This window comes from Anopheles coustani, chromosome 2, assembly GCF_943734705.1.
Source record: "Anopheles coustani chromosome 2, idAnoCousDA_361_x.2, whole genome shotgun sequence".
Classification (NCBI taxonomy): Eukaryota; Metazoa; Arthropoda; class Insecta; order Diptera; family Culicidae; genus Anopheles; species Anopheles coustani.
The window spans coordinates 90,846,553-90,862,501 of record NC_071289.1 but is presented as its reverse complement, the minus strand read 5'-3'; the positions used below and the strand labels follow the sequence as shown (position 1 = coordinate 90,862,501).

Here is a 15,949-nt window from a genome sequence, read left to right as displayed (position 1 = left end):
GTACCCCCGTCTAAGACGCCTTCCCCGCGCGCGCGCGCGCGTATGTGTTTGCCCCGTGGAGGGAAAGGTTCAAGTCCGTGCGCGCGAAGAAACGAACGAACGGTAGTAAACGTAGCGGCGGCCAACCCGGCAACCCAGGCGGGTCCGCGGGGCTCGCGACTGGATTAAGCGGTGTTTACTTTCCTTCCACCGTTTCAGTTTGCGTTAAGATTCTCGCCAGAATGGATAGGCGGTGCGCCGACGACGTCGAGGCAGCGTAGTTCTCTCTGGCCGAGTACGGGTGCTTCGCGGTGTCGCGTTTCCGTGTTTGGTAGTAGGAGGACGCTTTTCCGCCGTTGGTCTATGGTCCTGTGTGCCGTGTGTGCCGTTCGAGTGATTTCACCATGCCATGCTTTAGGTTTCTGTTGTTGTTGTTGATATTGTGGTAGGAAGATCAAGGAAGGCCCCCCCCCCTCATAAGCAAACCCAAGTGCCATGATTCCAAGTGCCCCAAGTTTACTAGTTACGCCGTTAGTTTATTATTTGGCAACCGCGCAGTCCCGCGAGCCCTCGGGACGGCGTTTGGCGGTTGGTGGTTCCCGGGGTCGACAGTGAGCGGCCGGGATGGATATCTACGCGCTCGATGCGTCCGGTACTACCGGGCTGAGCCCGAGTCTGGCCAAGATCGACGAGGACCTCGCGGAGGTCAGCTTCGATACGGGGTCCGAGTTTAATTTGCACTTTTTCGATACGCCCGAAGACTCGAACACGCAGAGCGGATTCAGTGATCACGAGTCGAGTGAGTCGACCGCCCGGGACACTCCGCCAAGTCCGCGGCCCGGGGCGACTATGGTGTCCACAAGTCAGCGATTGGTGAATGGAAGCAATTCCTCCGTCGGTTCCGCGAGTTGTTCCATGCTGATCTCTTCCACGGCTCAGGCGAACCTGGAGAAGGCGAGTGTAACGTCCACGAATTACGACGCTGGTGTGGCAAGGTCCTGCACGGGAGGACGAGGAGGTAAGGTCTTTTCAGAAGATATCTAGCGATAAAGAATGCTCTTAGGCTACATGAGGTTTATATCCGCTATTTTCCGAAGGAGATTTCTAATCTTTCATTGAACAAAGATAGAAAATAGGAATTAGGTAACGGGCATTAATTGCTCATTTCTTCTCCTATCGTTAGTGCTTGATGAATTGTTTGCCTCAACTATACAGCATTTCCCGGCTTTTTATTCCAAAGTCCCATCAAAACACTAACAAGTACCAGGTTTCATCTGACAAGTTGCGTTGTATAATGGCAACAACGCATCATCTTTGGCATGGTAACATTACCGTTCCACAAAGCCAATTTCAATATCTAGCATTTTTCGTCTCGCTGTCGATTTGCGTCCAGTAGGCGGCGAAGACCAAAATCAAGGTTTGAGAGCTGTCAAATCGTCAAGCGAAATGCCATCAATGACGCGTTTTTGCCATTACAGTGCGCAACTTGTCAGATAAAACATGGTACTTGTTAGTGTTTTGATGGGACTTTGGAATAAAAAGCCGGAAAATGTTGTAATATTTCCATAAGCAGACAAGAACCAGGTTAATCTCCTAGCACCAAAACGTACTCAAGATGAATCCGTTGAACTTTAAATCCTGACCACCGGAAGCCGATCGGACGTCGTAAGGGCACGTCGCAAAACCGAACGGTTGAACTTCGCCTCTTTCTCGCCTCTTGATCCACATTCTCTTTCCACCACCTTCCTCCCCCGTTGCACCACGGAATCGAACGGAAAAGTTCAAGAATTTGGGAATAGTGGGAGCGACCAATTTCGACCACCGGCTCGGAATTGAAATTCGGAACTCGGAGAATCGAGCGTCGGGAAAATTTATGCACATACCCAATCGCGTATGCTGCTCCCGAAATTTATCCCGCAAGAATGGTTTATGGTACTTTGACCACGACCGGATAGGAGTGGTAGGAGTGGGACTACACAAGCCCAGTATACAAACCCCCCATCCGGCCGGGAGGAACCTCGTAATGAAATTCGGATCCCAGATTTGCACACTCAATTTGGGGTGCATTCGTCACCAGAATGGGGCGGGGGGGAATGTTCCATGTTCCGAGGGCCAGGCTGAGGTAATGTTGCCCTCGACATTCGCTACTAACCGATGCTAATTCACGTGCAGCATCGGTGTGGTGCATACGAAATTTGGCGGTCAGAGTCACGAAATTGTGCAGTCGTTTTACTCCTGAGTTTGGTGTTCTTCGATGCCTAGAGTTGTTGACCACTTCCTCCCAACCGGATTGCCCCGGAGTTCATCAGGGGGGTTTCAAACGGTTTCCTGACACTCTTGCTCTCTCCCGGGGGGTTTGGTTTTCTTCTTTCGATCGTGTCGAGCGTGTGTTTTAAGGTTCGCAGCGTTACCAGGCGTACGCCATTAGGTAATCTGGGTTGCTCAAATGGCAATAATTCGAAGTGCTTTTCGAAGCTGTAGCTGGGAGCAGCTACCCGATTCAGGGCCAACAGCCCAAGATAGTGACAAGAAAGGGGGGGCGCAGTAGAAAAATGGAAGCGAACGAGGAATAGAAGACCAAAGCAGACTACTGCAAACGACGGGACGGGACGGGACTCCAAGGGCGGGAGGAACTGCCGATGGGATCCTCCGCTTTCCACTGGCACAGAATTCGTACATGAGCATAGCTCATTAATTATGACTTGTGCTGATTGGAACACGATGATATCGCGCGATTGGATCCATCAGTTACAAAAATACACACACACACACACACACACGTATGGTCGCACACCAACGCGGGGGCTTCGCTGATCGATGTGCTCGCGATCGCGATCTAACGTAACGGGATAGGACCCCTGGAGGACCTGGGAGTCAGTGAGCTTTCGGTGAGCCCAATTCCAAGCGTGAGTGTGGTCTTGGCAGGAAGGAAGGAGGAATAGATACGCTCTATTCCCCTCAAGAAGCCTATGTTTTTAAACCCTTAGGGGGGGACATGGAGCGCGTGGAAGATTGGTTAGATCCGCGGGTGCTGATGTTGTTGCCTCGGGTTTCCTTTCTTTCATTATTTTGCAAAGACACAACCATCGTTCCGTGAACGAATGCGAAGGAGACCGATTCATCATCCCGCGATCCTGGGAGGATTGCGGGTTGCTCGAACACGACGAGCCTGTTGGCGTTCAGCTTTTGTATGTTTCGTTAGCGAAGGAAGCAATAACAATCGATTTGATTCTCGATAGACGCCATCGAAGCGACGACTTCAACGAGTGCAATTAAAAGACAAGCGGTGCGTTATCTTAGACGGATCTTTGGCGCGCGCGCGTTGGCGAAAGCTGGCTGGATGGAGGACAGGACTACTTCAGCAAACAATGTTTCACCTTCGCCCGTGTGTGGCGTAAACATACACCCCGAGGGGTCGCACATCTTCCTCCCGATTGTTGGGCGAGCCGTTAGAGTTGTGCCAAATCTAACGTGGCCCGAGGGAGCTTTCAGGGCCCCCGGGGGCTGTGTGCTGTGTTTGATTTTATTTCATGCCCATTTCATGCCGTCTCTGCTCATCCGCACAACGATTGCGTTCTTCCGCGCGACGCTCCGTCATTAGCCTTTTCGGGCGGATCGTGTGGCGGTGGGGGATTTGGAGCGTCTTCTCGCGTGTCGAAGGGTGGAGGGCGCAAAGTTCTGCTTCTTCTTCTGGTGGAGGAGATCGTGCGGATGATGATGATGATGAATATCTAGGAGCTCGTCCATGTTTTCTTTGCACAACCGGCCATTTCTGGACGTGGATGGAAGAAGATCGCTCGATTTCGAGTTGTTTTTTTATTTTTCAAATCGATTTTCTTCCTTTTTAGCTCGGAGCTGCCCGCCGATTGCTACATTTAGGAGAACGAGGTACCGTTATAAATTTATGAGTTTATTAATAAGTGTAATCTAACACCTCATTCCGGTGCCTCCGTTTCCTCGTGGAGAGGTCGCCTGTCGAAGGGGCAGACGTGTGCCGAATTATGCTGAAGATGGTTTGGGATTGACTTCTTTTAAATTATCTACGAATACATTATATATATTTAAGCGAGCAAAACTTTTGAGGAACATTTTTCCAATTTTATTTCCCTCAGAAATAATTGAAGATTTTGAGGCAAAAGAAAAACACTCTGTTGGTAGCTTTCATCTGTCTTCCGAACTTCAACACTAACGAGTCCACAGGCAAGTGCAACTTGCTTGCGTGTTACACAACCCCAGGCCCAGCAATGCAACAACGCTGCATCCGATGCACCGATGCAGGTTAAGGAGTTTCGGTCTCCTTTCGAATCGAATTCGAACCACGGCTTAAGCTCCCCCCCCAATGAGGCAACGGAGCAAATTTGTCGAGTGTTTCGGTGGAGCCTTCGGTTGTACGGTACAGTTACACGAGCATTTTCCTTGGCCAACCCCGCCACTCCTTTTTCCCCCCAAAGCCAAGCTCCAGAAGGAAGAAAGAGATTTCCATCGCTGTTAAATGTGTGTGTGTGTGTGTCGGTGTATGTCGTACGAGAACGATCGATGAGGAGCAGCATCGAGTGCTTTGGACGCGTCGGTACGCAGTATAAAATGGACCCGATTCGGACGGAAAGCGGCGTGCAGGAAAGCTGGATTCGCTGCAAAGAAACACGAAAGACGTCGCGCCGAGCCAGCAGCGTGCAGTGGCATAGAGAACTTTTTCCCTTCGACGATTTTCCCCCCTCCACCTTTTTCCGTCCTCGCGAAAAGAACGCGAAAGAAGAAAGAATCAGGCCGCACGCGAACCCTCACCACCCCACCCGTTCCCACCCAAGCCCTAAAGCCGATGCACGTAAATGGTTCGCGAACGTGTAGCAAAACAAAAAACGGGCAGATCAAGTTCAACGAACTTTCCTCCACCATCCCCCCTTATCGGGGGCGCAGCGTCTTGAGTCCACCCTTCCGTTCCACCGTTTTCGGCCCGTTTATGGTGCTCGAATTCGCCAATTCTTTGCTTGCGCCCCGCCGACCGTTGGGGCTAAAATCATCACCGCAAAGTATGGGCATGTGTGTGTGTGTGTGTGTGTGTGTGAATCAGGAAGGGAACAACAAGAAGTTAGGAACGCGCGTAAACCTTCCCCCCCTTCACCCGTTTGGTGGCAGCATAGTATCACCTCGCTAACGGCCATCCTCCATCGCGTATCGTGTGTGGATCAATGGTTTTTTAAATCGAAATATTTGCAATTGTAATCGGTGGGGCTATGGGGGAGGGGGCTGAGGTAGAGTGGGAGAGAAAAAAGGAACACAAGGAAACGGGTGGTCAACGGTCACATAAACAGCGCACGGACTATGCGCGCACCGAACGCACGTTCCGCCGATGGCGTTATTCATGCTACGTTCAATTTCAAATCTACCGTTGGGAAAAGGTAAAAGCTCCGAGGAAGTTGAAGGAAGCAATCGCACTGCTTGCTGTGATCGTTTGTTTTTTTCCCTTCCTTTCTTTCTTTCTTCTCTCGCGCTGCACTGTTTGTTTGTTGGCGTTGCATAACTTTGTCATTGTGCATGATGCAACAAGGCAATCATAAACAACTTTTCGTGGTTTGACCTGCTTTGGAACTATTTTACAATGGAGTTAGTACACAGTTGAAAAATAAAATTTTAGTAAACAATTTGCAACAAAGAATGTGCCATCGAACCACGGAAAGTTATTTAAAAGAGGTAATGCAAATGGTTTTTAAATCCTATCGCGCGGAAAGATTTATTCAAATCGTACACGATTCCGTTTAAGAAAAATTCCTCTCTTGGATCCACTTTATGTCAACCATTTTTAGAATCGGAAGCGCTGGAACTCGTCCGCATTGGCATTGCTGCTGGCCTGATCGAGACGATCGTGACCGCAGAAAAGGCGCGCTCCACTCTGCATATGCAAAGCGCGTTCACGTAACATTGACCTATGATGAAGATGCACAAACCGTATGCATCACTAACCTATCCCTCGCTGCTCGTTAGATGGACACATACCCTCGCTCCCGCAGCCGAGCCAGCGGCGTTACGCACCGAATTTCTGGAGGCAATTTATTCAAACCGTGCCGTGCATCCTCTCCTCGGCGAAGCGTAGTTCCGAGATGCGTTAGGGAGTGAAAATGGCGTTCGCCGGCATGAAATTTTCATCTGTCCGCGGGGTTTGCGGATGAATATGCAATTGCATTCTAAACAAACAAGTTTTCTGAATTCGTAGTCGTCGGAAAGGTACTGCAGGACACCGAAAGGACTCGGGCAAGTCCTTCGGATGTTGCCTAGGGCTTGGATGGTTCGACCGAAGCGTAACGTAATTCGATTTGAATTTACATCAAAGCTTGAAGTGGGAGCATTCCCTTGAATATCAAAGTGTATTAAAAAAATACAAAGACACTTTGTCTTAAAGGCTGTGATAAAACCTTCATAAACCCGTTTTAAGTGTAAGAGGGCCCACTCTACAGAACGTTGTCAAAACCATCCCTTAAAACCTTTTCTAGACCTAAAATCACTGATTGGTTTTAAGAGAAGGTTTTAAGAAGGACTTAACAGCGTATTTACAGACTCTTCAAGTCTACTAATATTTTAGACTTAATGAGCGGTTTTATAGCTATCCTTAAAAGGTTTTAAGGATGTCAAAATTATTAAAACTATTTTGCTTGCTGAGAAACCTCTATAAAACCAATTGGACTTGGTACACCCATGTTAAAACATTGATAAAACTTGTTGAAGTCTAATAGGTCTTGGAAATGTTACTTGGGACGAAATGAGATGAGTTAGAGAAAACAGTCGATGAGCTATGTCAATACCACATGCTTTAGAGACAACAATTGATGAGCTATTTCAAAATAACATGCGTTAAGCAAGCCGTAGACGTTACATATTAATCTGCACAGATGATTGACGTCTACAGCCTTTCCTTAGCTATTTCCAACATCCCTCGAGATATTCGGGATATCTGGAGGGATGTTTGACAGACGATGGGTACGAGAGAACAAAGGAAATCTGTAGACGTCAAAGATCTGCACAGATTAATATGTGACGTCTACAGCCAGCTTAAGCGTAAATTCAAGTATACAAACTTCAGATTCTATTGGTTATATAGGTCGCTTATTACACTCCTCTTTTATTCCACGTACAGAACAGACCATAGACTAGACTAACTAGACTAACAGACTACAGACGAGACCAACAGACCGATTAAAAATAATCCTTGCTGCATCTTCATCACAGTCTACTAGATAACTACAGACTACTAGATTGTTGAAGTTATAATCGATAGTTCAACAGATTCAACTTATCCACCTTTTTTTGCAGATCAACAGTGCGCCGGTTCGGACGCCAGCTCGACGACGACCAGCACCACCAAAACGTTCGTCGCCTGCAAGGTGTGCGGCGACAAGGCGTCCGGCTACCATTACGGCGTCACCTCGTGCGAGGGCTGCAAGGGCTTCTTCCGGCGCAGCATCCAGAAGCAGATCGAGTACCGGTGTCTGCGCGACGGCAAGTGTCTGGTGATCCGGCTCAATCGGAACCGGTGCCAGTACTGCCGCTTCAAGAAGTGTCTCTCGGTGGGCATGAGCCGGGACTGTAAGTGTTCTTCCCCGCCAGTGTTTCATTAGTTCCAGCTCCGTCTCAGTCACGTTCTCCCGAGCGGTCGGTGATTAAATCCACAGCTGGCGGCTCGAATAAAACCGGGCATTTTATTATGCAACGTTGTAGACTGAGCGGTGGAACGCTCACAATCCGGCAAAAGACAACCCGAAAAACCGGAAACCATTGGTGCGCCATCGGCTGGAGCCTGTTTACAAATCCTCCCTCGAGTTAGGGAACTTTCCATTTTCACGCCCCTTGCGAAGGAGGCTTTTCTTTCCTCAACCCACCCACCCACCGACGGCTGACAACCGATCGAAGGAAAAGTTTCCCTCTTGTCCAGTCGAGCTGCTTCTTATGCCATGCTTACTAACCCTAAGCCGCCAAAGATGTCGAAGGTGGTTATGGGCGAACCTGGAACCTGAAAGGAAAGGAGTGAGGGAATGCAAAACTGCAGTTCGGTTCGGTGCAATGCTGCATCCGGACGGTAGGCATCGCATGCAGCGGCACTTTTTCTGCCCCAAAAGGCGAATGCCCTCTCTCCTCTCGGGGGGGAAGCTTAAGATAATCTTTTCGAGACGGACGGCGGCTTAGGACTGCCGTCGAGTGCCGTTACGTTTTTCCCATTTCCTTCTGCTTCCGTGCGGTGGGAGGAGGCACGTCTTGTGGAGCCACAAGAAGAAAACCCACAACAAGGCGGAGTATCATTACGATGCAACTTAACTGCAAGCTGCACCAGGTCGAGTTTGTTATACGTTTTTCATCAGCCCGTTACCTTTTTCGCGAACTTTTCGCGTTTGGTGCTTCGACCTGGAGCTCCATAATGAAGGGGCTCGGTTTTTTGAGCCCTTTGTGAATCATACCGATTTCCGGGTTCCGGGTTTCCTGCCAGATAAACGAAAAGCAACTATGTACCTCTTATTGGTTTGCATGTCGAGCACGATTTGGACCAGTTCTGTTTGGAGGTTCTAAGGTTATTATGGCTCGTAGGATTTTTGTTTTTTTCCCATGCCTTATGTCAGTGTTTTATGAATCCATTTTTATGGAATTAATCTATTTTTTTTCTTTTTCGGAACAAATCAAAAGCCAGATCAATTGTGTAACAAACATAGTGTTTTTCTAAGTAATTTTTCTTACCAAAATTTTTAAGATTTTTCTTCAAGGCATCTCCTTCATTCCTTTCAAAACTGTTTCATGTAAAACAAAAATATACAAACATCGAAACACAAAGGAATATTTTACAACTTAATCTCCATGAAAAATCTTTTTTATTTTTAAATGAAAATAATTTCCTTTTAATCTTCTAACGTTCGTTTCGTAAATTAAAATATTTTATTTAATGTCACGGAACATAAAAATGAATCGAAAATAATGTCCAATTCCCCATATCCAATCTAAGTAACGGACAGAAATACAATAGTTCTCCTGTGCCAGCCAACCAGGACATGATGGCTTTCTCTTGCCTATTTGCGTGACACATCTTGGTAATGAATGTCCCCACCGGAGGGCCGTAGAGCGTAAAAGTTGAAAACGTTTGTCATTATGCAGATTGATAAAATGTGCAACATACAAATAAACCCTTTACCCTTAGCCAGGTGATACGCAAAGCTCACTACACGTGACTAACTATCCAACACTGCGATGGGGTGAGGGGGGGGTAGTTTGTTTTTTTTTCATCATCTTTGCCACCCTCCACTGGAGACGGCGAACGATACCCGGGGGTGGGCGAAAACGGAATGGTGCAAAACACCACCCAAACAAATATCAAACAACTCATTACAAACGGTTAAACGAGAGTTTACACTTCCACACCCCCCCCCCCCCCCTTCCCGGGGGGAGGTGGCGTGGACCGGTTCCTGGGAGTGGCGTGCAAAATGCCCTTATGCACCGGAGCTTTTCCATTGCATCCACCCGCTCAGGAGAAAGAGAAAAAAGAAGCGAGACAGAAACAGGAAGCATCGAACGGAGGGCTTTAAGGGCCACGGGTTCAAGAAGTATTTTTTCTTTCTTTTTGTTAATTTACCGTTACCGTTGTCGGTTGGAGTGGTAAAAGCAACAGGGCCCTCGTGAATGAAAGTGTCTGCAAGAAGGAGATGGCGGTCCAAAACCCCGGCAGTGATGCACTTTTGCTGTGCAGCTGCTGCATCATCCGGATCTCGCAGCTCATTGCGAGAGCGAAAGATTTCACTGCCACACGAAGTGCAATTGCACACTTTTCCACCCGTGACCAACGAGGTGTCGTCATACAGGCTCGTGGAAGAGGTACACGCGCGTGTGTGTGTCTGTGTGTGAGCGCGAACTCTTGTGGGATTTTCTTCCCTTCCCGGCGGCGGCAGCGTGGCTTTTGGGGTGCTGCTCCAAAGGGAAAAACTGCACTCGGCGCTTCAAAGCCGGGAGGACAAAATGGATGGCGGGGAAGTGCAATGGATGAAGGGGGAGAAAATCCGCTTACCTTTTCTTTCCTTTATGTCCCTTGCAATTGCACCGATGCAAGCTAGTTGTTCTGTTTATCTTCGCTCTTTCGCACTCCCCCTTGCAATGCCTGTTTTGTTTACCGGTCATATTTTGCCCGAGTTCGAATTTCCGTAATCGGGGAGAGAGAAAGTTTTTCCCTCGCACCTTCCTCCCCCTGCTCCCTCCCCGAGGGTGCAGCCGGCACCTTCGTTCGAATGCATTGTCGTGCGATTGCGATTCCACCGCCAAACAGTTACCATTCACTCGCCCAAGAAGTCGTTCATACACTCGGGAGGAGCTTTTCCAAGCCAAGGGGGTAGGTGAAACCGGCGTGGCCCTTCGGAAGCTGCATCAGCTGCATCACAGAGAAAACATGCAACCACATACACAAACATAGTAGCCAAGGGGAAAGAGTAATGAGCGAAGAAAGCAAGCGAGAGAGAGAGAGAGATGGAAACCGTTGCAGTTCCGTTTTCGGTGCCGCACATAATCGCTTCCGGAAGTGTCTTCCGCAACTGTAGGACATGATTCCGCACGGTCTTTACCTCGGTCCCCCCGCCCCCCCCAAGCAACCGTCGCGTGGAAGGGGAATGGTGCATTCAAGTGCATCAAGCCTTCTCCTCCCTTCCTACCGGGGCGGTGTAAATGCAACTGCATTTAGTTGCATGTGTGTGTTTGTGTGTGTGCGCATAAAGCCGACGAAAGGCGGAAGGAAAGTGATAGTGTCGTGATAGCGCGGTTTGCACATTGGAAAGGGAAACGTGCGCTTTTCCGGATTGTATTTTTGCTCACCGGTTTCGGTGGGTTTTCTGTTTCACCACATTCCCACTTGCGCACTTGCAGTTTTGATAGCGAAATGGTGAAAACGGTTGGCGAGGAGGGGGGAGGTGGGGAGTTGGGAACGGAAGGCTGGTGCATGTTCTTATGGTTCCCCCCGCGCTGGAACGCGGGCAGGTTTTTTGGCGTGTCGGACCACCGATCCGGAGGCGTGCGGTCGTCAACAACGCGATCGTCGGGATCGGTCGGGGAAAAGCGTGGCGTGGCGTGGAAAAATCCAGCCCGGACCGATGCCAGCCGGCCCACGATCGGCGCTTCAGTCGTGGCGAGGCAAGCGTGCAATTTGCATTGAACAGTTGCAGCCCGATGGTTGCGCAAGGTTGAGTTTATTTTCGGGAGTTTTCCAGTGCAATCGATGTTTGCTAAATTTTAACAGTGAAAGTGAAGTGTTGTACTAGTTGAATAAAAACTTAAACAATAACTGTTTAGTGCCTAAAATTGTATCAAAGATTTGTTATGTGCTCAAGATGCAGTGTGATGTGCAGCAAAGTTTAACGAGTAATAACGATTCCGTTCCATCTATGAAAACAATCATTTGAATATGTGACATTTTAAAATGTGTATCGTTGTTCCAAATCCTCTTTTCCGAATGTTTAGTGATTTTATTAAGCATAATGAATTATGAATTATTCTTAGACTTAATAAATTAAAGTACCCATTTTTGAACAATGGGGAAAACTATTTTTAAACTAAAAACAATTGGGGAAAATTAAATTTAAATCGTTAATGAAACTGATAGTATGGCCAATTAATTGCAAAACAAAAGAGCGTGGATTTGTAACTTAAAATGGAACACAATCTACTACCCAGGTGTTTTGTAACGATAACCGGATCGCGTGAGCATAACAATCAATCAACAAAATGGCAAGCAGAGCAAGTATAAAGGAAAATCGTCATTTCCCTAACGTAACCAGGAGCTGGACGTGTGCAACCGTCGCTAGCTCTCGTTTGTTGCGTTTTCCTTAACCACGTGCTCGGGGTGACCAAAAGAACGACTAGCTCACATTTCCAAACGCGTAATGTATCCGTGTATGTTGGGCCAACAAGAAAGCGAAAAGAAAAGCTAAACACGAAAAAAGTAAGCACGTGATAAAGAACCCCGTCGGTTGGCGGGGGGCAGGGGAATGGGGGACGGGTGGACAATTTATCGCAGCATAATTTTCATAAAGCCTCACGGGTGGTGGTTATGCTCAACCAACTCCCGCGAGTTGCACCGAAGTTCGTTAGCACCGCGACGTATGTTTGCCATTTCTTTCCGCAATTTATGTCATTCCCCTGTACCACACTATTCTTCCGCTCCCTTTTTCTTTTTGCTGGGGAGTTCTTTGAACTCACCTGCACTGTTGTGACACATTTCCCCGTTGGACGTTGTGGGACGACAGAATGGGGTAAAACAAAGAAAAAACAACCCCCCAATAGTGCCTCGCCAAAAACCCTTTCCTTATGGCGCCCTGTAGGGCCCAAGCTTTTCCTAGGGCATACCCAGCAGGGCATCGAACTGTCAAAAGGTCAACTGAACTTTAAAAGTTCCCCAACGAGTTTGGCAAAACACGTCTCCACAGTATCGTTCCACTTTGTTTTGCGAAGGAAAGGATTCATGAATCATTGTTTCGTATTTTTCCGTGTGGTTTTGAAGACGTAGAAACCGCATTAATAATTGTCAGCATTTATATAACAAAACAAAGCCGTTTCTATTTGATGCGCGACTATTTAACTTCATATATCATATTCTGATAGATCCCAATTCATTTATTGTTGAAGTTTTGTACAATATGAACTTGAGAGTTGTCTAAACTCGTTTGAAAAGCACTGCAAAAAGCGTTGGAGTCTTAAATTTGCAATCACCAAACCTTTTATTTTTTATAGAAAACCTAGGCGTGGCCCAGCATCTGCGTTCCGATTTGCGAACTCGTCCGTCCGTTTGAGTTTGCATTATTCACTCCGAAAGCGCAACCACTTCATATATGCACACTCCTTTTTTCCAAATAAACCCTCTCTCCTAGCTAGTCCTCCCTTTTTTCCTACACCGAAAAGGAAAAGTTCAAACACACGATCGATGGATCCACCGTTTCCAGCCACTCGAAGCAACGAACGGTCGAATAGATGCGGAAATGGCCTTTTTGCATCTCCAACACACCGCGCCAGTTCCTTGCAGTTATCTGCATTTTCTACAGCATTTTGACATTTGCTTACTTTCCTATCGCGAGCCTTTTCTACGAAAAAAAAACCCCGCTCGCTAAACACCTTCTAGAGGGCCGAAAGAAGTGAAATTGAGTTTCCCTCCGTCGCGTTTCCCTCCGAACCGAGAGAGGAAAAACACTGCAAGCCATCGGAGAGGTGCATAATCGATTGGGCACGGACCGGAGTGCATATGCACTTATGTTTATGCACCCTTCCGGTGCGGGTGTTACGATACGTCCCGACGATTTGTTAACGTTAAGGTACTGTTGCTTGGGAAAAAGGGCAGCGTTTTTCATATATTACATAAGGAAGAAATAAGAAAAAATACTGTTTCTTTTGATCCTTTCGATTCGAAGAACAATTTTCTTAAATCAAACTCTTTTTAAATGCATTGTTTCTATCCTTTTCACAGCCGTACGGTATGGACGAGTGCCGAAAAAGTCCCGTGAAGCCGGAAGCTGCAACGAGGAAAGCATGAACGTGTGCGTCAACTCGACCACGTCGCCTTCGGTGGCGCTGCAGCTGCATGGGAGTGCGACGGGCGCGAGTGGAACGGCGATCGGAGTCAACATCGCCACCACCACCACCTCCTCTTCCACCAGCAGCACCAACAACAACAACAGCAACGCAACTATCAACCATAACCACCACAGTACACCAAATGCCATGTCCATGACAAACTGCACCGAGATCAGCACGACCACCGCCGGCAACCCCACGAACCCGGCCGGACCGACGATCCTGCCCGACTCGCTGACTTTCACCCCGCCAGAACTGTCCGTGTACGACATCATCCAGTGCATTGCGCAAGCGCACCGAGGCCACTGCACCTACACGAGCGACCTGGTGAAGGAGCTCAGCCGAATATCGCTGCTGAACTACAGCGAAAAGCACAACGTAAGTCGCCGTCAGTGGTTTTTTTTAGGTTTGAGAAGAAGAAAGTACTACCGCTCACTTCGCGATTCTCCGCTTCCTTGTACTCTTCCTTCCGCAGCAGTTCCTGCTGCAGCCCCTCGAGACCCTCGAGGACCAGCGCACCTGGCTGTGGCAGCAGTACGCGATGCGGATGACGCCGGCCGTGCAGCGGATCGTCGAGTTCGCCAAGCGGGTGCCCGGGTTCGGCGAGTTCCTGCAGGACGACCAGCTGATACTGATCAAGCTGGGCTTCTTCGAGGTCTGGCTGGCGCACGTGGCCCGCTCCACCAACGAGTCCACGCTGACGTTCGACGACGGTGTCTACATCACACGCCAGCAGCTGGAAGTGATCTATGATGTGAGTAACTGTGTGGAAGATTAGCCTACTGTGATGTATTATTTTGTACCGTAGAGAACCAAGTAGGCTTAAAATGTTCCCTGTTTTATCTCCTTTGGTAACAGTTTTGAACACTTGTTTTGCTAAAGTAATATCATTTAACATAATCAATAAATAGTTTAAAATATCTCATATCGATAACAGTTAAATTTTGATAAGGTATTTTTGAAAAATCCTGATTAATTTACAATTACAAATCAGTTCTTGCATTAACCAATGAGTATAAATAATCAGTTTACACCTTAAAAAAAAAGGATTAATGAAGATGATCATACTACTTTCTCTTACCAATCCAGCCGGAATACACCAACGCGCTGTTCAACTTTACCAGCGGCCTCAACAGCTGCTGCCTGAGCGACACCGAGATCGGGCTCTACTCGGCCCTCATCCTGCTCTCCGACCGGCCCGGCCTGGTCGAGACGAAGGTGATCCTGAAGACGCGCGAGTGCATCGCGGAGGCACTACGAGTACAAATCACGCGATCGCGGGCCAACAGCATCGGCATCGGTGCGCTGCAGATTATGCCCGCCCTCGAGGCTAAGGTGCACGAGCTGCGTATGCTCGGCGAGAAGCATTCGGCCCACCTGGAGTGGTTCCGCAAGAACTGGAGCACCATCCGGTTGCCGCCACTGTTTGCGGAAATATTCGACGTGCCGAAGTGCGAGGAGGATTTGCAGTAGAGTCCCGGAATTTGCCAAATTCATTCGATGCGTAACCCCGCAGATACCGCTTGTTAGTGAACGCGCTTAACCAATCCGGACGTGGTACAATCCCAGTGGAAACGAGTGAAATTTTAACCCGACGGTGTGTGTGTGTGTGTGTGGATAGCCTTAAAGAGGCATATTACATCTTAGATATATCGTTAGTATCGAACGGAAGCAATCGGCCGTGGCCGCAAGTGAGCGGAACGGAACATATTGACTATTAAATCATACACATCAGCTATACACTATTGACATATCATGACTATCCATGCGAGTTGTTTCACCACTAACCCCACATAAGCCGACGGTTCCGGCTAGATAACGGCCATTCCCAGCGCCATTCGGCTTATCAGTAACGAGAAGAGCAATATCTGTTTCGTGTGGTACGGGAAGCAGACCCGGTTCAATTCGGTAGAGCAGGAGGAGGCTGTGTGCCTGTGATTTGGTCTTTGATAAGTCAATGTCAAGCGCCACCACAAACGCGACAAATAATAACATACACACCAGAACCGTGAAGACTTAATGTAGCCAAGAATTGAGTACATCTCTTGATGCTGAACACTGTGCTGCTTTTTCTAACGTATCCACGTGTTTTTTCGTCTTATCATCTCGATGTGGTTATGAGCTAGCGCTAGGAGCGACCCACTTTAGATGGACCTTAGATGAACCAGCAAAAGTAGTTGTAGAACACCAGGATCGTGTCGTGTTATTTGCATTAGAAGTTAGTCAAATCCCAATACAACTTATATATATATATAGATATATATACATCAACCAACCTAGAGCAATGTGTCGGCCCTTCCTCCATGAGGGGGCCGATGTAGAGAAATCTTACAATCATTAATTACAAATACCTTAGCAATGAAGCAAAACCAGAGTAGGGGGCGGGAGGCGGATTTTG

General features: G+C 48.0%; 1 protein-coding gene across 1 annotated transcript; it reads left to right on the top strand.

Annotated features, from left to right (window-relative positions):
- Positions 1-603: 603 nt before the first annotated feature.
- LOC131266591 (ecdysone-induced protein 78C) lies at positions 604-15,571 on the top strand. Its single transcript, XM_058269169.1, has 5 exons — positions 604-997; positions 7,285-7,557; positions 13,445-13,929; positions 14,030-14,305; positions 14,641-15,571. The coding sequence occupies exons 1-5, from the start codon at positions 604-606 to the stop codon at positions 15,022-15,024; spliced, it is 1,812 nt and encodes a 603-aa protein (XP_058125152.1). The 3' UTR covers positions 15,025-15,571.
- Positions 15,572-15,949: the final 378 nt, after the last annotated feature.

Excerpts from the sequence above, each read along its gene's own strand:
- LOC131266591 (XM_058269169.1), top strand. The coding sequence starts at position 604 with ATGGATATCTACGCGCTCGATGCGTCCGGTACTACCGGGCTGAGCCCG. Across the intron at positions 998-7,284 it reads CTGCACGGGAGGACGAGGAG|ATCAACAGTGCGCCGGTTCG; the intron begins GTAAGGTCTTTT and ends CTTTTTTTGCAG. Across the intron at positions 14,306-14,640 it reads AGCTGGAAGTGATCTATGAT|CCGGAATACACCAACGCGCT; the intron begins GTGAGTAACTGT and ends TTACCAATCCAG.